Raw genomic sequence first — 26,403 nt, forward strand, 5'->3', positions numbered from 1 at the left:
ATATATAATTATATAATTAAAGATTTCGTTCATTTATTAAGTAACTAGCTGAAGAATACCTGTTCTTCGCAAGGGGTGAATAAAAAAAAAGGACAGAATAAATAAATCAATATTGAGAAACACTATGCTCAAAACTGGAAAGCATATACCAACACAATTGAAGAGTTTAATGGAAGAACCAGGAAAGGGAAATTTTTAGAGGAATTATTGAATCAGAGAAAATAACAAAAAGTTGTTGCAAAATCTGGGTATGTTTAATGTAACAGAACTGTTTTTGCCTTCGCTTTAATCTTAACGTAACTAATCACATCAGTTTTTAGTATGCTTGCATGATTTTTTTTTTCAAATTAGGCAGTGGTAAATAAAATAAAGCAAAGAATTATCAGTCCCGCCTTCTAATAATAAAATAGCTCGGATGCAGCTTCATTTTTTCGTTCTGAAAATGTCACTTACCTGTCTTCTTCCACTAAGTTTTTCAATTGATATAGCTAAAATAATTTTAAAAAATTTAAATTTGATATAATTTTTTACCCTAATCGGTGACTTTATGTTATTGAAGTAATCAAAACTTGTTTTTTGTAATTTATCCCATTAGAATTAAGATTAAATGAATTTAGCATCACTTGTCATGATGCTATTGCTCTCGGCCAACTTATAATAAGAAAAATTTAAAACTATAATACAATTTTTAAAGGTACATATCCCTTTCGAGGGGCCGCAAAACACTTATTTCCAAAGTATCGGTATTAAAACTGCTTAGTATCAGTGTTGTTTTATTAATCACCAAATATAACAAAATAATATTTTGTACCTATAGTAGTATATTTGGTTCTGATTATAGAATCCTTCAACACTTGAGTTTTGTTAAAAATACATTTGTCATAGAAAGCCAACTAAAGCCATTTTTTAATAGAATGTTTATTAGAACTTGATAAAGATTTCGGAACTGTACCATTTCTTTAAATGACTTTTAATTTACTGTTAAAATATTTATAAGTTGTGATAGAACAAAGTTGTTTTAATTCTAATTCATTAAAATATTAATATACTATCTTTGCTACCACTGAAAAGAAAATATCTTAAACTACGGAATACCGTTGTTGAATTCTTATCAAAACTGCACCTATTGCCATAATACCAGTAATATATATTAGCACCAGTAAGTAGTACACAATAATTAAGTGCCATCTGTGAATGTTAATTTTCTACGGTTTTCCTAAAATTTCCAATTAACCTTTTCGCACATAGCTTATTTTATTTTATTTCAATTAACACATATTATCAAGATCAATAAAGCATTAGTGTCAATAATAATATGGTAATCTTTTGCGGCTCCCCAAAATGAATAAATATCTTTTCTCCATAATTTTTGCTTTTTAGAACATAATTTTTTTATTTATATCAATTAACATGTTACCAACTTTAATTAAGCATCATTGTCGTCAGTGACAGTAAAACGATTTCTTACGGTTCTAGACAAATAAATATCCTCATTCCATTACTTTTGCTTTCTAGTACATAGCTAGCTTATTTCTTTTATTTCCAACTAGCCGCTTTCGGCGGCCAGCTGTCCGCCACGCTATGTTTCTTGGGCCCTAGCACTGCTAGTAGAGACACGATCCTCTTCCAATCTTCTTTGACGTTTCTCTAGTGTTTCTCGGACCCTAGCACTGCTAGTTGAGACACGATCCTCTTCCAATCTTCTTTGACATTCCTCAGGTGCTTCTCGGGCCCTAGCACTGCTTGTTGAGACACGATCCTCTTCTAATCTTCTTTGACGTTTCTCTGAAACTTCTTGGGCTTTAGAATTGCTTGTCGAAATTCGGTCATGTTCCATCCTTCTTTGACGTTCCACAGACGTTTCTTGTGCCCTTCTTCTTTGAGAATCTCTTAATATCTTTTTCTTTGACAAAATACAAAGTTTTTTGGAAGGCGGTTCTGCCATGTCAGTAATCGGGTTTTTAAGAAGTCAACGAATACTTTAGAACAACAATTACTATGAAAGCAAATCATGAAACTTCAATATTAAAATCTAAGTGCTTACCTGCAAACTGAAACTTTCTGAAAATAACTAATTACATTTAATAAAAACTGTTAAAATAAAGAATAGAAAAACCAAAGAGATCCAAGGTAAGTGTGATCGTTCCTTCAAAAACAATTAAATTCCTATTTTATATATTATATAGCTACAACGCTTAAGAAAAAAAAACTAAAATGCTAAATACATGAAAAGAACACGAAAACGAATTAATTTTTTATGGTATCAATTTCTATTTCTATATAATTTTTTATGGTATCAATTTCTATTTCTATATCGCTACAAAAATTATCGTCTTCGCTTAAGAAAAAAAAATAGAGCGTGGAAAGAAGAAGAAAAACTTATTATAACAATTATGAACAGCGACAAATATATCAAAGCGAAGCGTTCTATTTACGTATCGAATATGTTGCCACATTTTTAATACAAAAGTTAAACTTTTCTCCACTTTGATAAATGTAAACTAATGCGAACCTTACAATTAAATTATTAATTCCTTCGTATATTATTGGTTTAAGTTGTCGAAAATTAATATTTCAATTGTAAGGTTCGCATTAGCATACATTTATAAGAGTGGAGAAAAGTATATGCATTTTTTAATAGTTTTTTGAATATGGCTCTTTGAAGACGAAAAAGCATAGATTTTCTTACAAAATGACTGATAACTAAGAAACTAATCCAAAATTTTGAAAAAGAAAAAAAATACTTCTTCATTATTTCAAAACACAATTATGTGCCGAGTTTCGTGCCTGGGCGAGGTTTCTGGGGCGATATATTGTGATTACAGACAGACAGACAAACAGACACACACACAGCCGCGTTTATTATTATGTATAGATATGCATAGTACCTAAATTAATTAAGCACTATTGGCGTCAAAAGTAATATGACCATTTTTTACGTTTCTCCTAAGCGAATTAGCACCACATTGCCATTTATTTTGCCTTCAAGTGCATTAATATTTTTTTTCTATTCAATTATCATTGATTTTAAATAATTAATTTTTTAAGAAAAAAAAAATGCTGCTGATGATGAATTTTTTAAGAAAGGTTTTAAATAAATAAATATGAACAAGAAAAAATCCCGTGGTTTCTGACAACTTAAAAGGTATAAATTTGGTGATGTATACCACACCATGTTCGTGGAATTTATCTAACACAGTGAATATAAAATACTGCAATATTTAAATACGTACAATAAACTATTTTATTGATGAAATAGTACTAATTATTAGTCATTCAAATCTTTAAATTAATTTTCAAATCTTTAGTACTTAAATTCGAATGACTTCAGTCATATTTAAATGGATTACGTTTAAATTTAATTTAATTAAACTTTATTCCTCCTTCCAGTTTTTCATTGTAAAATAATAGATAAGATCCTTACCATCTAAGTTATCGCAAATCGCTGAATGACAATAATTCAAAATAGCCATTTTAGTGACAAGACAACATGACTTACAAAACTTTAAAAAAAATAAAATCAAAAAAACATACCCAATCACAAAAAAAAGAAGAAAAAACTGAACTCTGTTATTAGAAAAATAAAACGCCATGACCAAAAAAGAAGAAAAAATTAAATAAAACAACTCACAAAAAAAAAGTCAGACGAGAGTAGGGGATGGAGGAATTAATTCGAGAATATTTATTAGAGTATTCTCCGGTGGTGAACACAATGGTTGTGTTATGGGTACTTAAGCATCGGCACCCGCTCTTAAGTTGAACCCAGTCCTCTGGAATCCCCTTCAACTTATACTGAATATCTGTTTATGGCCCTAAACTTGTCCAAAAACGTTTATCCGAGTCTGAGTTATGAGGGAGTCGCGATTAAGCGAGAAAAAGCCGCAAAATCGCGCCTCAATCAAATATTCCTCTGTCTGGGGCACAGGCTATTGTCTCGGCGAGGAACATATATTGTGCAAGAGGGATTTTTACATATAATACAGTTAAAGATATGGTTATGGATAGGGATATATATTTTATTTTACCATCATCTTCCTTGAACCGTAAGTTCATTGAGTCTGACTTGTTAAATATCTCCTCTTTATACGATCTTTTTTTCTCCTTTCCTTTTCGTAGCGTTGCTAAGATGAATGAATATTATAGAGCAATTGAAACTGGGTAGTTAATTTTGTTGTAATACTATGGAAGGAAATTAAATTCTATAACTTAAATTCATAAAGATAAGTTTATGGGAAAATATACGCATACATTTTGTTTTGCAGTCATCTTCCTTGAACCATAAGTTCATTGAGTCTGACTTGTTAAATATCTCCTTGATGACCTATATGATCAATTTTTTTTCTTCCTTTTTGCCGCGTTGCTAATATGAATGAATATTATATAGCAATAGAAACTGGTTAGCTATATTTGCAATAATACTATGTAAGGAAATTAAATTCTGTAACTTATAATCATAAAGATAAGATTATGGGAAAATATACGTATATATTTCTTTTTGCACTAATCTTCCTTGAACCATAAGTTCATGGAATCTGACTTGTTAAATATCTCCTTCTTATGTGACCAATTAATTTTTTTTCCTTTTTAGTGTCGCTAAGATGAATAAATATTACAGAGAAATTGAAACTGGGATGTTAATTTTGTAATAATACTGTGGAAGGAAATTAAATTCCATAACTTAAGTTCATTAAGATTAGAGGAAAATATACGGATATACTTTGTTTTGCACTTATCTTCCTTGAACCATAAGTTCATTGAGTCTGACTTGTTAAATATCTCCTCTTTATACGATCTTTTTTCTCCTTTCCTTTTCGTAGCGTTGCTAAGATGAATGAATATTATAGAGCAATTGAAACTGGGTAGTTAATTTTGTTGTAATACTATGAAAGGAAATTAAGTTATATAACTTACATTCATAAAGATAAGATTATGGGAAAATATACGCATATATCTTGTTTTTCACTCAATTTTACTTGAATTATAAGATCATTAAGTCTCTAACTTATTAAATATCTTCTCTTTATACTATCTTTTTTCCCCGATTTCGCAACATTGCTAAGATGAATAATTATTATTTAGCAATTGAAACTGGTTAACTAATTTTCTAACTATACTATGGAAGGAATTTAAATTCTTTAACTTAAATTCATAAAAATATGATTATGAAAAAAGACATATATTTTGCTTTGCCATCATCTTACTTGAACAATAATCTCATTCAATCGGACTAGCTAAATATATTCTTTTTATGCGATCCGTAATTAATTTTGATCAATTGCTAAGACAAATAAATATAATAGAGATTAAGAATTTAAGAAATAAATTTTGTAATAAAACTATTGAAGAAATTCAAATTAAATAACATAAATTCATTAAAATAATTATAGAAAAACACATGTTAAAGATATGGTTATGGATAGGAATATATTTTTTTCGTAATAACTATCATTTTCCTTGTACCATTAGCTTATTGAGTTTGAATAGTTAAATATCTTAAATATCTCCTCTTTATGCCATCACAATTTTTTTTATTTACTTTTTTTTGTAATGTTGCTAAGACGAATGAATAAAATAGAAGAGAAAAGTTGAAGGTGTTATTTTTTATGAAACTATAGAATGAATTTAAATTTAACAACTTGAATTCATTAAATATGATTATGGATGGAAATAGATATACATTTTATTTTATCGTCATCTTTCTTGAGCCGTTAAGAACAGTGCTAATTATACCGTGCTAAATATCTTCTTTTTTGATATACTTTATCGGTTCAATAACAAGATGAATGGATAAAAGACTGCTAGAGAAGTTGGGGTGCGAATTTTGCCATGTCAAATTATAATAGGACTTATATGAATTTCGTAATGATATGATTATGGAGAAGGAAATATATGGAAAGAGACTTAAATTTAATTTTGTTAACTTTTGTTAACTGATTTAATTTTGTTAACTGAGTTTTTGAGCTATTAAATTTTTAAAAAATGTCTTATATTTAAAATTTAATTTCTTAAGAACTATGTTTATTCAGAGTAAGTAAGTTTTTTGTTTCTGATTTCGTAACTTAAAATATCGTCTACACAAATTAATTAGCATACATAAGGTAAAAGCCTCAAAGAATTAAGATTTAGAACTATCCTATTGTATAAAAGTCCGATCATTTGATCAAAAGTTGCTTAGGGTTTTCAAAAGTTGAAAAATTATCGTGAAGAAAAAAGCATTCAAAGCTTTGATATTGCTAGAACTTTAATATGTTGCTGAAAGATTAAATTATTCGAATAAAAAAACCTTTTTTTGCACCATTTGAAACTTAATACACTATATTACTTTTAAAATAATAAAAAGTCTCAAAACTCTTAAGAATTTGGCAAATCGGACCAATCGTTAAAGATAATAGGCTTTGAATTGTAAATGATAAATCAGCTTTTTGTGAAACGATTTTCGAACCTCTCTAATATTGCAGCACAATAAGGAGCTTAATTCCACGACATCGTCATTGAAAACCTTTTATCTCTTTATTATATCGTCGCTAAATAATTCTCTGCCCATTGTTCTAAATGTTAGTCTAAGAAAAGCAGTAAATAGGATAATAATGTCTCGTATCATTTACGGTTTGAACATACGTTTGGGGCAATTACGTTTCTGCTACACTCTAATAAAAATGAGAAAATTATCGCGCTACGCAAAGGAGTGACTCTAAAAAAACAGTACCTTTGGCCTTCAGTTGATTCATAGGTTTATATAAAATGTATGAATCATAAATATTCATGAGTTAGTTTAAAGCAAGCATTAGTATAGTAGTAAAGGGGAAAAAAATTATTTTTCTTTATGCTACTATCTAGATGAAACTTAACTATCCAAGTCAAGATTTTTGGTTGTTTTCCATTAATCTAGCAACATAATCTTTATTTTAACCATCAATAATTTAACCATTATATTTTTATATGGTAACCAACATAAGTAACCATCACCCGAATGTAGGATTTTGAACTGATTTACGATGGTCCAACATAAGAATTGCAACTTCTTTTGATGATTTTTTTTTATGTTGAATCATCTGGAATTTCTATCATAGTTTCTTAGAAATGTTGGAACGATTATGAAGCACCATCACCCCAATGTAGGACTTCAGACTGGTTTATGATGGTCCAACTTAGAAAAACCAAATTATTTTGATGGTATACCTGAGAACCAACAAGAATTTTCATTAAACTGTCATGGAAATGTATAGTAATAACCATCATGGACTGTTGGTCCATGAGAATCAAACTTCTCTTGATGGTTAAGCGTCATAGTATTAAGGTAGCATTTTCCATAATGGAATAATGGAAGTTTGTTGGTATATGAAAATCCATGAACGCATAATGTCGAATGATGGCGACCATCAAATGATGCTAGACCATCATGAATCGCACTCAAACCAACATAAACCATCAAAAAATTTTGATGGAACCATCAAGAATTTTGACTTGGGTAACGGTAATTCCACTCATCATTCAATTATGCTGCCAATAACACAATGGTAAAATGGTAATTCCGTTAATCATCCAATTATACTGATAATAGATGATAATTCTACTAATGAATGTTAATTAAGCGCAGCATCTAATTATAGCAATAGATCATGGCTAAATGGCAATATAGCTTATTATCTAATTATGTTACAAATGGATGATGGATAAATGGTAATTTTCCTGATCATCTAATTATACTATTAATTAGATAATCGCAAAATGGTAATTCAACTCATGTAATCTAATTATACAACTAATAAAAAATGGCTGTGTGGCTAAATGGTAACTCAGCGCATACCAATTACTAATGATAGTTAAATGGTAATTCATCGTCTAATCACACTACTAAGAGATGATGGTTAAATGATAATTCCGGTAATATTCTATTTATACTACTGGCTGAATATCTAAGTGGTAATTCAGCGCGTAATTTAAAAATATCACTAACAGATAATGGCTAACTGGCAAATTCAGCTCATTAACTAATTATACTATTATTTAGATGATTAGCTGAATTACCACTTTACATTTAATTTTGGACAACATGCTAAAAAAATATCAGTGCATTCATTTATATTTTTCTTACATGGATTTTAAAGGAAATATTTCAATTTCATGTATTAGGAATTTTTTATAATTCACGTAAACCATAGCAAATGAATTGTGGTCAGAAATTCATGAATTAAAATAGTAATAAGAATGAATAAGTAGAGGATGGAGGCATTACAAACATCAATCGTTGAAATTTTTTTCAGCAAATTTTAAGCGGAATACTGTTTTTTAACATTTTTTCCTGTAAATTGATAAAACAATTTCCTACTTTAATTTTATCCTCAAATTCTTTTCAATTTCCAAATATCATATTCTTTTTGCGAACTTAATATGCATAAAATTGCATAAGTTTTGATGCATAAAATTTTTGCACAATTCACGAAAATACCGAATGAATTTTACTTTAATATTCCTTAATCAGCTTTGATTTAAATCCTTCATGATGAAACCTGCATAGCTAGAGTGGAAAATAATTATTTGCTTTAGTAAACAATTTACAATTATTTTCTGCTCATTTTTTTAAAATTTAAATATATGTTCTTCATTATTCCGTTTTAAAATCGTTTATTATCATTCTAAGCATTGTATTATGATCATGTATTCCCTAATTCAACTTGAACTCTTCATAATCAGGTTTAAAAATTATTGAAAGAATATTATATATGTGCAATGCAATGGTTACAATAAGTAATACGAACAGCCTACTCATGTTATCTTAAATCTGAGAGCTATTGGGCAAATCATTTATTCGCTTACACGTTAAAAATTATTTTCTTAATTTTAAGTATATTCGCTTCATAATTATACTTCAAAATCATTGATAGAATATTATATGCTTTATAAGGAACGTAGTCTATAAAGCAAACAAGTGATTCTTACTAAATGAACCAGTTAGAGCCGCGATGAATCAGGGGATAGAGCACTTGCCTCCCAATGAAGTAACCCTTATTCGAATTCCAGCAATGTCTGGTTGATATTCATTTCACACCTGGCTAGCTCGAATCATAAAGCTGACGTAAAATATCCTCAGTGGTAGACTAATCATGGGTTAGGATCTAATTGCCATTGGGCTAACCGTGGGAGGTTTTCACGGTTTTCCTATCCATGTAACGCAAATGCAGTTCAGTTCCATCAAAAAATCCCCCAGGAAGGCAAATTTCTCCTACTATTTGTTCCAGAAGTTCGCTTGTCTTCTGGATTGAGTTCAGCTACGGAGTTGAGCATTGATAGTCGTAAACTCAAAATTGGGTCGGCTGTTCAACGACGGTTATAAAATATAAAATATTAAAAAGAACTAAACTGTCTACCAAGGGTGGAAAATTTTGTTGCTTCATATATTGATAAACAATTTACAATGATTTTCTAATCGTTTGTTGCACCTTAAATATTTGTTCATTATTATGCTTTAAATCCGTTTTTTAAATTCTTAATATTGCATAATGACCACATACTTGCTAATTAAACTTTAAGTATATACTTTTCATTACCATGTTTTAAAACTGTTAAAAAATATTATATATTTATTATATAATAACCACAAAATATAATGCGAACAACTTATTGTCATTAACTAAATCAGGAAAAGCTACATTTGTTTGCTTTACACATTGTTAAAAAAACATTTATGCATATCGCATGCTTTATAATCATCCTTAAAAATAATTTACAGAATAAAAATGTAGTCTTATTGGTTGATAAAAAATGTTTTAAAAGACTTTATACTAAACATAATTATTTTTCGAATTTTTATTTTCATCACCACACATATACTATACAAAAAAATTAAAATTCCTTTTTTTCTCCATTTACGGATTTCTGTCAGTTTTTCTCACAAATTAAATTTCGAACAATAATAGCAGGCGTTTTGAATAACAGCAGGCGTTTTAATTCCTATGTGATAACTTGTAGAACATTTTCTCGTGAGAAAACATTGTACGACATTAAACACGAGTTTATTTCATTTAAGGAACCCATTTCGATTGTGGCAGTGAATTAAATTACAAAATAGAGTGGAACTTTATTATAAGTTTCATTGTATCGAACTTTTCTTAAAAATCACATCTTCTCATTAAATGAAAAACAGAAAGCGCGTGGGAAAAGGACAAATTGAGATTTTAATCTTAACTAGAGAGAAACAAACAAATAGCCGGGATTAGAATCAAGTGGAGCGTGCAGAAATAATGCTACGTTTATGTTTTAAAAAGAAAGGAAATGAAATTATTTGTGAAATAAGAATAATTATAATAAACAATTTGTAATCGAATTTACTTTAAAAATACTTTAAACTTTTTATACGATCCGAAAATTCTGTTCGAAATTAAAGAAAAATACGGTGTTAATTTGCTGTAACTACATTCGAAATTGTACCATGTATCTGAATCTATTAAACTTTATGACGTTGTATGTAGTACATTATCTTCAGAAGCCAGATTTTAATACCTGATTATAATCAGGTTTTACAAAGTACTATAATATGAGATTCAACTTCGCACAAAATAAAGGTTTCAAAAAATTTGAACGATGTTATTGTTCAACGTGCTACAAAATTTCTAACTGTATAGAAAAAAGAACTGAATAAAATCATGCCTACACATTTTTTTTCTTGGAAAAAAAACCCAGTTTTTATCATAGTCTTCACAAAATTCTGGAAAAAAATTATTTTGAACTGTCCATATAGGCGAAATAATAATTGATGGTTTAATATAGCAGTAAAAAAATTCGTTTTTCATTGGCTTTGTTACATTTTAAATATATATTCTTAAAGATATATTTTAAAAGTAACGGAATAAAAAGGGTTTTTATATTTCCTTCAAAATTCTGTAAATTTAATTTTTAAAAAAAGTTTTTCATTTCAAAAGACTTAGCCCTAGAAGAAATAAAACACGTTCATATGCTACTGTCTTAAGAAGATACCATCATAATATCGTTCAAATGCTACAATCTAAAAAAGGCTCCATCATAATATCATACATAAATATGTTTCATGTTAATATCATATGTTTCAATTTACACAATAATATGGTTCCAACTTGGTAAATCAAAAAATTCCAAAATTTTTGACGATATTCGAGTTTAAAGCTCACCAAAATTTTAAAGGTGTAATCCTCGTCACTGATTTTATCTGATTTTGGAAAAGAAAATCATTTTAAAATGTATTTTTACCTTTGAAAAAAAGAGGGTGCACTATTCTTTAATATTATTAAATAACAGTTACTATAATTTAATTAAACAAAGCTTTAAAGAGCAAGGCCAGAAATTTATGAACAAGTCATTAAAAAGTCGTTCAAAATTGGTGGAACGAAGTTTAATATGGTGGCAAGTGAAACCATATTATTGTGCAGTTTTACTTATCATGAACTAGATGAAATGATAATATGTTTCTACTTGAATGTAAATATGGTTTAATTTAACGCGTAACAGCGAATGTAACAACAAATTTTCTTGTTATTACAGTTCAACTCTGAAAAGATTTTTCATTAAGCTGAGTTGATTTTCAATAAGAAAACCAAAAGAAAAAATGTCTTTTTTCTTCTTTGAAATGTTCCTGTAATGAGTATACATTTCTTAACACCACAATTGCGCTATTTTTCAAAGAAATTCGGAAATATCTACACGCTGAAAAAATTCGGGCAAAATTACAGTCCGGTATGGTAATAACATTTCCGGTAAAACAAAAAAAAAAACATATTTCTGGTTAATGAAAACAAAAAAAAATGGTATTTAAGCTATTCATTTGGTAATTTTTCAGTTCTTATGATTTTATCGGAAATTCTTATTTTCAAAATTGTAGTTCTTGTTACCTCACATAGAGTAAAATAGACAAAATTAAAAAGAAAATTTAACCTAATAAATGATTTTTGTGCTATGCTATTAAGTATCATCGTAATGATCGAGATAAAGGTATCATCGTAAAGTTATCATCGAAATTTAACCACATTTACCAAATCTTACTACATATTATAAAACCATATTTATTGTTAATTTTACCAAAAACATTTCTGAGGCTCTTCGGTAAAAAATACCGAGTTTTTGGTGTTCCCATAGATTCTGAAATACGGTAAAATTGCTATCTTGTATCAAGTAAAGTATGGTAAAAATTACCTATCTTGGTAATTTTTACCATATTTTTTTCCTTAGTGTACTATGACATAAATTTTGAATACTATTGGAACCTTCATATCCTTTAAATTTGTGCAATTTTAAATGCTAATTTAACCCATATTATCGTGATAAATAAGCCACTTTAAACTTGATTGCATAATTCTAGATGGCATTTCGGATCATTTAACAACAAATAAAGATTGCAGCAAATTGAAACGGTATTAGAGTTCAATGTGTCGATATTATGGTTCATGGTCATACCATTCTTATTTCAATTAAATAAATTCGATAGAAGAAACACGAAAGCTTAAAAAATTTGCTGAAGGCCTAAACGAAAAAAAAAAGCGTTTTGAATAACGGGATATTTACCTATTTTATCCGCTAGCTTGAAAAACTGCAACATATTTACAAGCATAAATGTTTACAAATGATTCTACATTCGACGAAGCACTTCAACGATGCAACGCTTGCTTGAGCGTCTAATCGAATGCACGCTTTCTTAAGCAAGGAGAAATAAATAAAATATATTCATCTATGATATTATATTTATATATGATATTATTATGATATATTTTAGAACAATAAATCATTTATATTTTGATACTTAAACAAGTAAAATTTAATCAAATGCCTATGAAGATTATGATCGTTTTCTTCTAAGTATAAATTATCGTTTTCTTTTAAACATGGTGCGATAATTTTTTCATTAAATGGTCGTTTTCTTTGTAAGTATAAATAAAAAGTCGTTTTCGTTTTTATTATTATAAGTGATCGTGGGTTCTTATAAAATTAGTTTATTATATAGCATTTAATTTTCCCAGAAATTTAAATTCTAATAGATTCTTGACATTTTTCAGGGTGGTTTAATTATTTACAAGTATTTTCTTATGTATTTATTTGTTTTTATTAAATCAAACAAAACATTTCCTGGCAGGAGTTTTTCCATATACTCACCATTTGGAGGGTTAAGTTACAAAAGAAAGGGCAGTAAAAAGTACAAAATTGTGGTCATTATATCAAACACAATCTAACATAGCTATAATAAATATACAGCTTTTATTTCTGTCCCATGTGAAAAAATTTATACTTGGCAAATTGTAAGGCGTTTTAATACTTTACAAGTATATATTTATATATTTATATATTTATTTATATTATTTTTTAAAATCGAGCAAATACTTCCTGGTTTGAATTTTCCTATATATTCAGCATTTGAAGGGTTAAGTTGCAAAAAAATGTGTTATGAAAAGTACAAAATTATGGTCGTTTCATCAAAAATAAACTGACATACTATTAAATAAATGTGTAGTTTTTATTTACTTCTCATGTGTAATTTCTTCATTTTTTTCAATTACAGAAAAAATCTAAAAACTGCTGAATGTTATCAGCATATTAAAGAACTACAATCGGTACTTGAAGTAAAGATAAATCTAAAAGAATTACACTTCTAATACTGTCTAATAATCATGTAAAGAATGTAATGTAATAGTCATAAAAGTAAAATGTCAAAAGAAACTCAACATATCATTACTCTTTAAGAATTTAAGTATGCATATCGAATACAATTTAAGTATATATATTTGTAGTATATACTTAAGTTTGTATGTATAGAATATAATTCAAGATAAAAATACAAAAATAGTGAAAATTCAAAAAAAAAAAAAAAGAAAGAAAGAAAGAAAGTGAACGATATAAAAAATATATGAAACTCCAAGGTATGACAGCGCCAAGCTGCTAGTGTCACAACTGGAAGAAGATTTGAAGAAAATATTTTAAGATGAAATACAAAGAGTAATTACCTCATACGAGAATGAAGTCATTAACATGATATAACAAGCTAAATGGCAAACTAAAAAAAACCACCTTGTGAAAGCACTAAAGAAGCTGACAAAAGGGAAAATATTAAAAAGAAAATATTATAGACATTATAATTTAATGTAGACATGTCAGGGGAGTATTACCTTGCAGCCAGTACAGGAACTGTTTCAACGACAGTGAGGAGTTTTTTGCACAGGCTGCATGGTAATACCCCCCTGACGCCCCTTTACAATGTCTAATTTTATTTTAATTACGCTTATCTTACCTTAATAATTATTTTTACCAACTGTAATAATTCCATTTTTAGCAAACGATTTTGTTTCAAAACTAGATGCGCACATCAGTAAGGGAACATAAAATTATTTTGCTGTTTTAAAATATTGTTTTCAAATATCGTTTGCTGTTTTAAAATATTCAACTAAAACTTATATTTCTTAGTTAAAGTACGCTTTATTTGATTCAGTAACCACGACAATAAAAGAAATGATCTATTTCTTTTTAGTTTATTCTTAACCACACTATTCATGGTCATAACTACCTTCAATTTTTTTCTCTCTCCATGAAACGCATTCCTCATGTGGTGTAATGGACTTTGAAATTGATATCATTGTGTCCATTCACGGTACTTGAGCAAAATTTCAACTATCATTTCCGTAATTGGATAAGTTGAGTTGTACAAGGAAGAAATGAGTTTATCGTTTGCTTTTTCTGGTTGACATTTGAAAATAACAACAGTTTATTCAACTTGACTGGATGAGAAATGGACAACGTTGGTTACCTCCGTTTCTTCATAGATAAATGTCCGGATCGGCCTATGGATATTATAGCCAGAGGGCTCAAGACTACGATCACATCTTCGAAAAGAGCGAAAACGATATTTTTTTTAGGAAAGGATTGCGTCGCGCTCTGCTTGCTTTGGGGTGTCGTTCCATTCCCACGTTTTTGGCACTCTTCTAGTTGTAAATAGAAAAAAAAATATATACATAGTATTGTTTTTTCTCCTTCCATTAAAAGAAAGTTGAAGATGGGAGTGAGAAACTTGATTGGAGAAAGTGAGCTGTAATCTGGCCGGATGTCGGTGAAATTTTAGATAATGTTCTCTTTTTTTATCCTTTGCTTTTCTGGATTAAAATTCTCAATGGTAAGAAGGAAATTGGGTAAAGAATGTTGGAAAAAGATAGCCGGTGCGACACGGGCTATTGAAACGTAAAACGTTGCATTGTTCAAATCGATTTCGAAGAAATTTTATAACTGATAATATCGTGGGATCATCATGGGATTATGTTAAACAAACATTTTTAAAAAATACTAAACGCGTATTCTGAGAAAAACGTTTCATGGGAAAATAAGTTTGAAATATTATTAAAACATAGTTGAAATAGTAAATTTTAATTATTAAAAAGAACTTAAAAACTAATAGAAAAGTGTTTTGTCAATAGTTTTTATCTTGTCGAATTTTTAAAAAAAAAACTTGAAAGGTTTCTTTCTGAAGTATAAATCTTTATGAATTTTCAGGAGCGCAATCATTTGTCAATTATTTAAGTCAAGTATTCTCTGTCGTTTAGGTTGCCACTTTGGTTTCTAAGTCGGACGATATGGATAGATTTTTTTATTCAAATAAATAGAAAAAAAAAAGTAAATAAAGAGGAGCAAGGGCATAAAATAAGTAGAGGAGAAGGGACAAAAAGTATGTTAGGGTTCAAAATTATTAGCGGAGAAGGTATGTAATACAAGATAAGATTTAAAAGAATAAGGGGAAAGGCTAGCTAATAGAAGTTCTAAATGATAGAATAGTTTTTACTCAATGTTCAAACAATGCTGAACAAAATGTTATACCAAATGTCATGTTAACTCGGGTATAAATATAATTCCTACAAAAATTACAGCATTAATTTTCCTAAATTAAATTCATTTTGTTTGAGAATGCTTATTATAAATCATACCTTCCTTCAAAATTCATTTTTTTAAAAACGCTAATTTTCTTCCAAACGTTTATAAATTTAACTGTAATAAAGTTTCAATTAGTTTAATATTTATTTAAACAAAGTTAATATTATAAATAAATTTCTGTAGAAATTTCTTATTCATAAGAACTTCGACAGAGGACCAACTTTTTCAAAAGCAATATTGTTTCACTCAAAAATTTGTATTATATTAAAATTTTTGATTAATTTGTATTTGTATTTTGATAAATTTGTATTATATTAAAATCATGAAAAATTCTTTATTCGTGTCAAATATAATATTTATAATATTAATAATTAATGCAAATTGCGAAATTTTGCAAACACATGATTCTAAAGAAATTTTAATTTTTAAAATATTTTTGTCTTATCGAAACTATTTTTTTATATTGTACACTGAGCAAAATAACTGTAAATTCTGCAGAAAAAAAATTTTTTTTTTTCTCAGAAGAAAACTGTTTAAAGAAATATATAGATTTTTTCTGTTTTAAAAATTATCCGCTAATGTTAAAATGCCTCTCTCTATTTTTTAAAATTTTATTTTTTAATGAATTTTTCTGTTTATTTGACGGTTTAAAGCTGTTTTGTTGAGAAAACAGTTTTTCCAGTTTTTTTCTCTATTCTTAATCATAAACAGATTAAAACCGTCAGTTCAAATTTTCGTTTTTGTCATTCAGTTTCACTTACCGCACGATAACTTTACCTTTCTTCAAGTTATTTTATAATCATTCTCTATACTTTCTCTTTACTTTTCACCAATTATTTTATGGTTTTGAACATCGTATAAATCGACTTTATGATCAAAATAATACTCTATCCTATCGGATGCTTTTTTTTGGGGGGGGTTCGTTTTCGAGACAATTTTGTAAGGGTGGGTTACTATAGTTTTAAATGTTTTTACTCATAAATATGATTTCAATAAGATTTTTTGAGATAAAGGCAACTTAAATTAGAGCTATGGTTGCTCGGTTAACAGATCACTCGCCTCCCAATTAGTTACCCCAGGTTCGAATATTGACTGGTCGTCCGAATTCTGCACATGGCTCTCATCGACCGCAATGCTGACATAGTTATTTTAGAAAAAATTTTTTGTTAAAATAATGAAGTTAGTTTGTTAAAATAACGAAGTCTGTTTTCTAAAATAATAGTACCTATCTGCTTAAAAAACAGATGTCCGTTTTTAAAGAATAGTATGGTGTTGTTGACGTATGCCTGTTTAGGCAGAGGAGATGCGATTGTTCTTGTTTTCCAGTGGCGCCATCTATGGCCAAGAATTCGACTTCTGCCACACCATACGTCACACCCGTTTATAGGGCGAACCCATTCATGCATCCATTCATTCATCCACAGGTCATAATTTTGATCTGAATCAGAGAACGATCGATCTCCAATCCAGTACCCCCAGAGGTATCGATTTGTTATGGGAACATGGAGGACTATTGCGACTCGACATATTTAACGTGCATCAGTCACTTTACTACACGGGGAGTCTTCAGCCGGCGGGGTTCGAACCCACGAACTCTCGGACATGAGCCCAACGCCCTACCGACCAGACTATCCCAAATAATAGTATTTTTCTGCGAATTAAACGGTACAGCTCTCCAGCTGAGAGTTTGTTTTCCGTAAATTCAACAATTTTTTTTATTTTATTCATCTATTTTTTTTTACACAGACAAAACGTAATTTAACTGAAATATAAATATTTTAGGCAAAGCCTACCAAGTTAAAAGAAGTGACCAATCATCTACGATGTGTCTGCATTCATAAGCAAAGCTGCTCGGAATGAACTTTTATTAAAGAGATGTCATAATTAATGTTTATTACACGTAATAAGAAGTCCAAAATCAAAGGAGTAGAAATTGAAGAAGAGAAAGATTTGAATTAACAACGTTAAGACGTTAAGATTTGAATTAACAATGGATGACAACATCATGCTAGGAATTAAAAGGAATAATCAAAATCGATTATTTCGAGAAAATTAGAATCAAATTAGAGAGTAACAAGTTTTTAATCAATGGACGTTGTTCACAATTACTTATGGAGCAGAGGCTAAGACACTCACCTTCTAACAATCCAAAAAAACATAGAAAGATGTTTATGTGGTGATACGAGTTAGGGCAGAAGGCCAGACCAAAGTGTCTTCAATGTGGTAGAGAGAATTAAACGCTATAGCTCGAAGAACTGACAATTGCTGGATTTACAACATCTTGGACAGCGTATCCAACCAAGAAAGTGGTTCATGGAATTAGTTAGGCAAGAGTTGTATTTAGAAATTTGTGGAAGAGGAATCCCATCCGAATTTCGAATGAAGGTTGAAGAAGATATAGATTATATTCGGAAGTGATATAGATTATATTCGGAAGTTTCATTCCTTTTAAAAAATAATTATCATGAAGTTAACATTGCTAATAGCGTAATAGTGGTTAAATAACACGCATTTAAAAGAAGGCAAAATTTTTAGAATAAGGTAAAATCTTATTTAATAACCATCTTTAAGCAGCTGGCCAGTACGACTCCGTAGCCATGTAATTTTGAATCCAATCCAGAAGAGAACTCCTGAAACAAATATTTAGTGAAATTTGTCTTCGTGTAGGACTTTTTGAGGGAACTAACTCGTATTTGCGATATATAGAGAGGAAAACCACGAAACATCTCATGGTTAGCCAGACGACAAGGAGACTAACTCATGATCCGTCTACCACTGAGAATATTTTACTTCTGCACTATCTCCTGAGCCACCACTGCTCAGAATAAAGTAATATTATATTACGGGAACATGGAGGACTTTGTGACTCAACAGAATAAAGTAATAGTAACTATTAAACCATTGAAAATTATTTGTATCTATATAAATTATACTGAATTCTTCAGATGATTTGTACATCGAGAAAAAACAGCTGGTTGAACAGCAAAACATGTCTAAAAAAACTTAAATTATAAAATTGATCGCATAAATTTGCAAAAATATATTTTTTGAAACACCAAAAAACCAAAGGAATAATATAAAGCAGAACAAATGCTAAGTTTTCACCGCATTCAGTAGTAGTGATCGTAGTACTTTATTTACGTCACACTAGAGCTGAACAATGGGATGTTGGCGACGGTCCGGGAGACATCCCTGAGGATGATCCGAAGACATTCCATCACAATCTTGATTCCCTACAGAGGAGTCCGACTACCTGAGCACGAAATCGAGCATTTTACAGTACAATAGTTTAACAAGGGCTGATTAAGCACACCCTCTGTCTCTTCGCAGTTAGATCAAAGGGGTAACTCACCCGCTCACTGTCAGTTTCCAGCGATGCTTGACTTTGGTGATCTATTGGGAATCGTGTTTTACAGTCCATTGTGGGACTCACTGCCTTTAGATGCGTTATCATACACCGGAATCCGAATAAACCGAGTGCTAAGTTTCATGTTTACTGCCGAAAACGACTTATTTTTGCTCATTCGAAATTATGTATGCTGTACAAAAAAAAAAATTTGTCTACTTAGCAATTTTTTTGAGCGAGATAAATAATTAAAAAAAAATAATAATAAAGAGATATGTTGATTCTAAGGTACATTCAGAAATTAGTAAAGTATATTGAGAAAAATGCAATTTTTAACCAATCCATCAGTGGATATAACTGCCTGAAAATTTTCAAATATACTTACAACTCAAAAATGAATTAAATACATTTTATTGCGTAAATGAATAAAAAAATATTGCGATATAAAAGTTTCTTAATAAAACAGAAATTTTTGTTCAGAAAAATCCTCTTAGAGAAAAAGAATTTTTCCTTTTGTCAGAAAAGGACCCTTAAAGGGAAAAATCAAACTTAAAATCTTTATATTTTTGGGATCTAAAATAACGTAAGCATACTCATGTCATTAACGACAAAATAATAAATACGGTGGTTTATTTTCAAGACTCGATGGTCCATATTGAATATGGAGAGCCATTAGAATTTTACGTAAGCATTGTTTGGTAAATTTGAAAATTTGTCTGAAAAAATAAACAAACTTCAAACACCTTCCGATGCATACGTAAGAAAGTCGCTACATCTTTTCCCTTATGTTATTCCTTAAATTTTAAGAAATTTAGGGTTATATTCAAATAAAAAATTTAGCTTTTCATAAAACAAAATTTAGGTTTTAGAAGAATTTAAAAAATTTTGAAACTACTTCAAGGTTTTTTTCTTTTCTTGTCCCTAACTTTTACACCAAACATGAAATTTCTGCAAATTAAGTTAAATAAATTTTTTTGTTGCATGTAATAATGGGTTTAATTTTTTTTCTTTCTTTCTTTCTTTCTTTATTTTTCTTAATAATTTGATTTTAGAGTTTTACACATGTATTGCCCTCCTATTCTCTAATCACCACAAATAAGCCACTAACCACTCCCACCTCAAAAGTGCTTACTTAATCTTTTCATTGTGCATTCAACAAGAAATAAACCAGATTCCGTACATTTGAAAGAACAGAACATGCGTACAACTTTCCTTAAATAGTTATATAATATTTTTAGAATAATTGAATACGAAAACAAAATTATTGAAATTAATTTTTAATAAAATTAAAATTGAAAATAATTATTGAAAATAATTTGAAGTTACAAGCTATTTGATTAAGTTATTTTAAATGCTATTTAATACATGATTTTTACTTTTTATAAAGAGTTATTTTTACATGAACTGATGAAAACATTTCAAGGAAGTCTTAACATTTTCTTTTCCTTAATTAAAGCAGTTTTTTTTTGAAAATTAATTAAGCTTGTAATTTATAATTATTTATTTTCTTTGAAATAAATAATATTTGGCATAGATGTTCGAATCCAGCAAAAAGAACAAAAAGCTTATTTAAACTATTTTCGATTTCATCTAAGTACCTACTACAGTTAAATGCAATTTTTTCGACACCACAGCAATATTTGATCGTTTGCATTGTTGTATAGTCGCTTTTAACTCTTTTAACCAATAAAATGTATACAATCCAATATAAAATGTATACAATCCAATCCAGCCTAATCCACGTAAATAAGTTTTCAAATTTTTAAATTTTTTTTTTAAATAAATTTTTTTTTTAATTGCTGAGCATATTTGATAAATATATTTAATTTGCGATCTAATTTCTTAAAAAAAATTTAAACCAAAACATTTTGTTCGTTACTGATGCAATTTCATTTACAAACTTTCTTTTAAAATGTTCTAATTTTTTAAAACTTTCTTTTAAAATAATAAAAACGAATAAATGCAATTTCTTTAAAAATGCATTGCGATTTCCTTTTTTTAAGAAAAAAACATATGTTGCATTTTCTTTAAAAATGCGTTGCAATTTCTTTTAAATACGCGTTGCAATTTCTTTAAAATTGCGTTGTAATTTCTTTAAATTTACGTTGTAAATTTTTTTTATAAATATGTCGCACTTTCTTTAAAAATGCGTATTAATTTCTTTAAAAAATAAGCTGCAATTCCTTTAAAATCATACTAATTTCTTTAAAATCGCAGTATTTTTTTAAAAATTGTTTTGCAATTTCTTTTAATTGCGTTGCAATTTTTTTCAAAAGGCCCATTAAATTTTTATTTGAAATTAAAACTCATTAAAAAATGTTCGTCTAAAATAATATATAGAAATAGTATATAGAAATATACTAAAATAATATGTAAAAATATTCGTCTAAAATTATATATATCTATAGATAAGTTCTTAAGTTTGAAACTTCGGTTGAGAGTTCTAAGTAGTTATTTTACATTCATTATTTTAATTGCATGCGTTGCCTGAACACAGTTGTTCATAAAATCTATTAAAAAATTCAAATTTATTTAATTAAAGAAATTTAAAAAGTAAATATTACTTATTTACTACTTAAAAGAAAATCTTAACTCAATATCTTTATCAAAAAACGTTGAATACAAATTAATATTATGTAGTATTATAAAGGAACATCAATTTTTACTTTATAACTTTTAATTTCGAATACTAATCGAAATCAAAAACCAATAATAGCAAATAATAATAAACAATAAATAAATATTGCTGATAAATACCGTTTAATAAAAGTTAAATAAATAATTTGTAGTTAAATACTATTATAACTTTTATTCATCTTTATGCTGATGACAACCAAAGATATCAAGATCTTCTCTTTATTAATGATCAGGTCATGAGATTTTTCCGTCCAATCAGAATGCACGAAACAGTAAGACAACAATTATCTTACTATGATCTACAATAATACATGTATTGTGGTTACGTTATCACGTTTCTGCAGCGAGAAAGTAATTCACTAGGAAGATAATTTTCTTTTCAAATAAATTAGAAAAACAATAAATTATGAAATGTTGTTTAAAATTAATCCATTTATAAAACTATATAAATGTCTAAGTATACTTCTGTTTAAGAAAATACACATTCTTATTTATCATATTAACATATAATTCCTTATAAATTACTTTATGAAATATTCTTTTCTAAGAATGTATAAAACCATAATAATAATTATTACTTAGTGTCTCGAATTTCACTAAAAGACCCTTTTTATGCTTCACAACGTGATAGTGAAATATAAAAACGTTAATAACGTTATTAACGTTTGCGTTAATAGTAGTGATAATTGTTTCAAACAAGCTAATAAATACAATTTAGTGTTTAATATATACCATAAAATTAAAATAAATAATACCGTAGATATGAGGTACTTAGGACAGACTTTGATTAAAAGATCGGTGTTGTAGTGGCTGCACTGAACATATACTACGATTTTTAACACTGCAAAATTTAATTGTACAATATGTACAAAAGGAGTTTCGTACATATTGTAAAATTTTCATTTAAGAAATTTTCAAGTAGTATAATTATTTTAATTATCAATCAGTTTCTAATATACATAACTAACTGTTCCAACCTTTCACGGGTCAACACATTATTGGTGAAAAATAAAATTTTGATAACAAATATCAAATGCACCGTCAAACTGTCAAATGGACCGTATCAAATGCAAATACCAAACGACATTACTTTTGGGTCCCCTTAATATATCAATTTACGAAAATCTGTTCAAATTTTCAGCATCGTTCTAAATTGACACAAATTTATCTAATTGTCAATATTTACCTCATAAACAAAATGTTTATTCATTATAACTGTTATTTCTTCTTCAATTATTTGCATTTATTCAGTATTAATTGAATTCAGATATGCATAAATTTTTTGATGGACTAATAACATTATTAAGATTAACTCACCAGTGGGGTGGGTCGAATTTTCTAAATCGGAATCTGGACTACGATGACTATCTTTGGACGAAGTGACGTCATCGTGATCGTCATCATCCTCATCCAGATCATCCTCTTTGGAATGGTTAGTCCTCTCATCCATTCTGGATAACATGGAATCGGCTCTTTCAATTCCAGGAGATATCCTGGAATGTGAATTGTTCAAATCTTCTTTCTCCAGTGGAGATTGTTCGCGGCGAATAGAGTTGGAGATGTGGTGGGCATTCTCCAAACGATATAGAAGACTCGGACACACTTGCTGGCTGGAATACAGCATGTGCAATGGAACATGTGGCAAATGTGCCATTTGCTGGTACGCCCTAAAAGACGAGGGATGCTGAGGACCTTCCTCACCATCTATAATGTTCTGTATTAGAAATGATCGTTTGGGTGGAACATCTGTGCTCGTAACATCAACATCTTCCGCATCTTCTTCGTCATCGTCAGTATCGTCTTTTTTCTTCGTCCGCAAGTCCGTTGGTTGTTCAGCAGATTCTAACGGCTCATTTGGGATGGTGTTCCGCTCGGCCGACATGGTTATGGTCATGTCCGTTTTGTAACTTACATTAAAAACTCGTCAACAAACTGGATTAGTCCTGCGGATTAAATGACAAATGGAACACTTTTTTACTTCTCTTCAGATTATGGTGCAGTATTTTAATAATTTCACAATCCAATTTCAATAATGTCGCACTTGTGCACAATTGCCACTGTAATAGCAACGATATTTTCTTTGGCTGAGATTACACACAATCTTCAAGATTATAAAGAAATTATAAAAAAAAACGCAGTTTATAATCAAAAATTTGTTTTTCGAATTAAAATTAATAATTTGAGGAAAGTTAAGTTTTTTTTAAAAAAAATAATAAAGACTTTTTTTAAAGAAATAAAATGAAGCTACTTTTCCATAAGGTAGAGAAACACACTGATGCAAACGAAAAAATAAAAATCGCCACCTGCGCGCTCTTTGCTACAATCGCAAAAAATAAATCGACGATTGAGTTTGCGAATCACGTTACAAGCATCAAAAGAAAAATTAAAGCGTGCTCGAAAACATGCTTGGTCGCAGTTGTATACCGTGTTACGCCATACAACTACACTTTAGGGCAGTTTGTTACGATCTCCCCTCCCCACCCCCTGATTACGTCACGCTTAGGAGGACCAGTTACTGGACACTCGCCCGCCCTACGTCGACCAACCCCGTGACGAGATGTTTTCATTCAGAGGGAGTTGACCGTAAAGCAGCGCCATACAGCGGTGATGAGATGCAGCAAGTTATGGAAAGGGAAATTCTCTGTTGTATGAATGAATGGGTAGAAATTAATGGCGGAACCTCATTCTTTATTCAAAAACTTTGAGAATTTTTGTTTTTAGTTCTTTTGTGTTTTTCTGATTCATTTTTAAGCAATGCTGATGATACCGTATTGTATAAGATTCTCATAGAAAGTTAAGAAGTAAATGATAATTAATTAAATTGCTTTTATTGAAATAAGAAGAGAAATAAGCGGAATAAGAATTTCGTAGAATTTCTCTGCAACTGTAAATGTATGAAATTGAAATTTTTTTAGATTTTCAATTTTCTACATCTTTTTCTTTTCCGTTCTTTTTTTTTTATTATTATTTTTAATTGTTAATTTTCTTATCAAGAATAATTTTATTTTAAGAAATTAAAATTAATTGCTCAATGCTTATAAATAGATACAATTCGATTTCTTTTTCTTTGAGTGAAATAAAAAAAATTTGGGGAACCTGAGAAAAAATATGTTCAAAACTACCAGAATATAGTAAAAATTACCGTGTTTCTGGCTCTACCGGGACACTGAAAAGCTCGATAATTAGTATAGAAGAGCTTTGGTAATGATTTGGTTATATGTATTAACCCTAAAATACAGTGTTATAATATGCGAAAAGGTTTAATAAATGTGGCTAAATTTGGTAATTTTATGATGATTTCTTGGAGCATGGAATAAAATCTATTTATACGATTAAATTTATTTTTTAGTTTCGTATTTTTTACTAAATGTTGAGCAATAAGAACTATTCACTTATAAAACTAGAATTTCCGACAAACCGTTACTAAGTAAACATGTAAATGAGAAAATTACCAAAGGAATGAATTGTAAATATCATATATTTTGGTTTTATTACTNTTTTTTTTTTTTTTTTTTTTTTTTTTTTTTGTAACCATGCAGTACGTTAATTTTACCAGAGCTTTTTTCTCCGTTAATAAATAAAATAAGATCCAAAGTTATTAGTATTTAAAACCTTTTTTATTTTATTTTTCATTTTTCTTTCTTTTACTTTAAGTTTGAGTTGAATTAAAATCGGTTATCAATAGGTATGTTTAAGTGTTTTAATTTTTTATTGTATGTTAAATTGTTATTATTATTGGATATTATGTATTTAATTATTTAGTTTGAGGATTCTTGGTTTATCCAAATAAATTGTGAACTGCAGTCGAAGTATTTTAAAACAGAGAAGTTGAAATTTAAATATATTTTCTCAGATTTTGTTATTTTTGCTACATCTCTGCGAAATATTTTCTGTAAAATTTCAATGTAAAAAAATTCACTTAAAATTTTGAAATCTATTAGCATAAAGGCAAAGTCATGCTCAACTTATGTTCATTATTTTTTAATATTGAAGAATAAAGAAGACATTTTTAATTTTATCCTATAAAACATTCATATCATGTTAAAATAACGTAATTTTAAATCACTAAACTCGACTGTCTTAAATAAATAACAATAATTGTAGATTATTTTGTAATATTTAATTTAAGTAATAAAATTCTTAATTTTACTTAGCAAACATTTGTTTTATTTTAAACAANTATATATAATCATATTAAAAAAATAATAGTTAGGTAGTTAGATTTGGAAAAATATTCAGAACTCTACGTTGCAACTTAAATGAGACATCAAAAAACAAATTATCAATAAGCAGCACAAAGTCACCCTATTTTGCAATATACTACTCTTAACAGAAGGTTATTAATCATCCCGTGGCCGAATAAAGATCTGGTCGCTATCAACAACAAATAGGTTTTAAACCTGGCTCTTTATACTGTAAAACATTTATTTACATTTAGCTATTTATTATTATACAAGTAGTTTGAAGAATTTGAAAACAAGTTTAAGTTTGTAGAAAAATTTGTCATTTATCTACTACAGTTTACCAAAATTCGAAGCTCTTTAAGTTTT

The 26,403-nt window shown here is 28.7% G+C and overlaps 1 protein-coding gene across 2 annotated transcripts in view; it reads right to left on the reverse strand.

The window, feature by feature from the left end:
• LOC107441496 (barH-like 2 homeobox protein) overlaps window positions 1–24,393 on the reverse strand; it is a 50,517-nt gene extending 26,124 nt beyond the window's left edge. For both annotated transcript variants that reach the window (XR_011637492.1, XM_016054784.4), the window contains exon 1: window positions 23,171–24,393. Coding sequence is in view for 1 of the 2 variants with exons in the window: in XM_016054784.4 (XP_015910270.2) it covers window positions 23,171–23,747 (577 nt within the window). In the remaining variant the exon portion in view is untranslated. The remainder of the gene's footprint in view (window positions 1–23,170) is intronic.
• Between the last annotated feature and the right edge of the window lie 2,010 nt (window positions 24,394–26,403).

Source organism: Parasteatoda tepidariorum, chromosome 8 (assembly GCF_043381705.1).
Source record: "Parasteatoda tepidariorum isolate YZ-2023 chromosome 8, CAS_Ptep_4.0, whole genome shotgun sequence".
Lineage (NCBI taxonomy): Eukaryota > Metazoa > Arthropoda > Arachnida > Araneae > Theridiidae > Parasteatoda > Parasteatoda tepidariorum.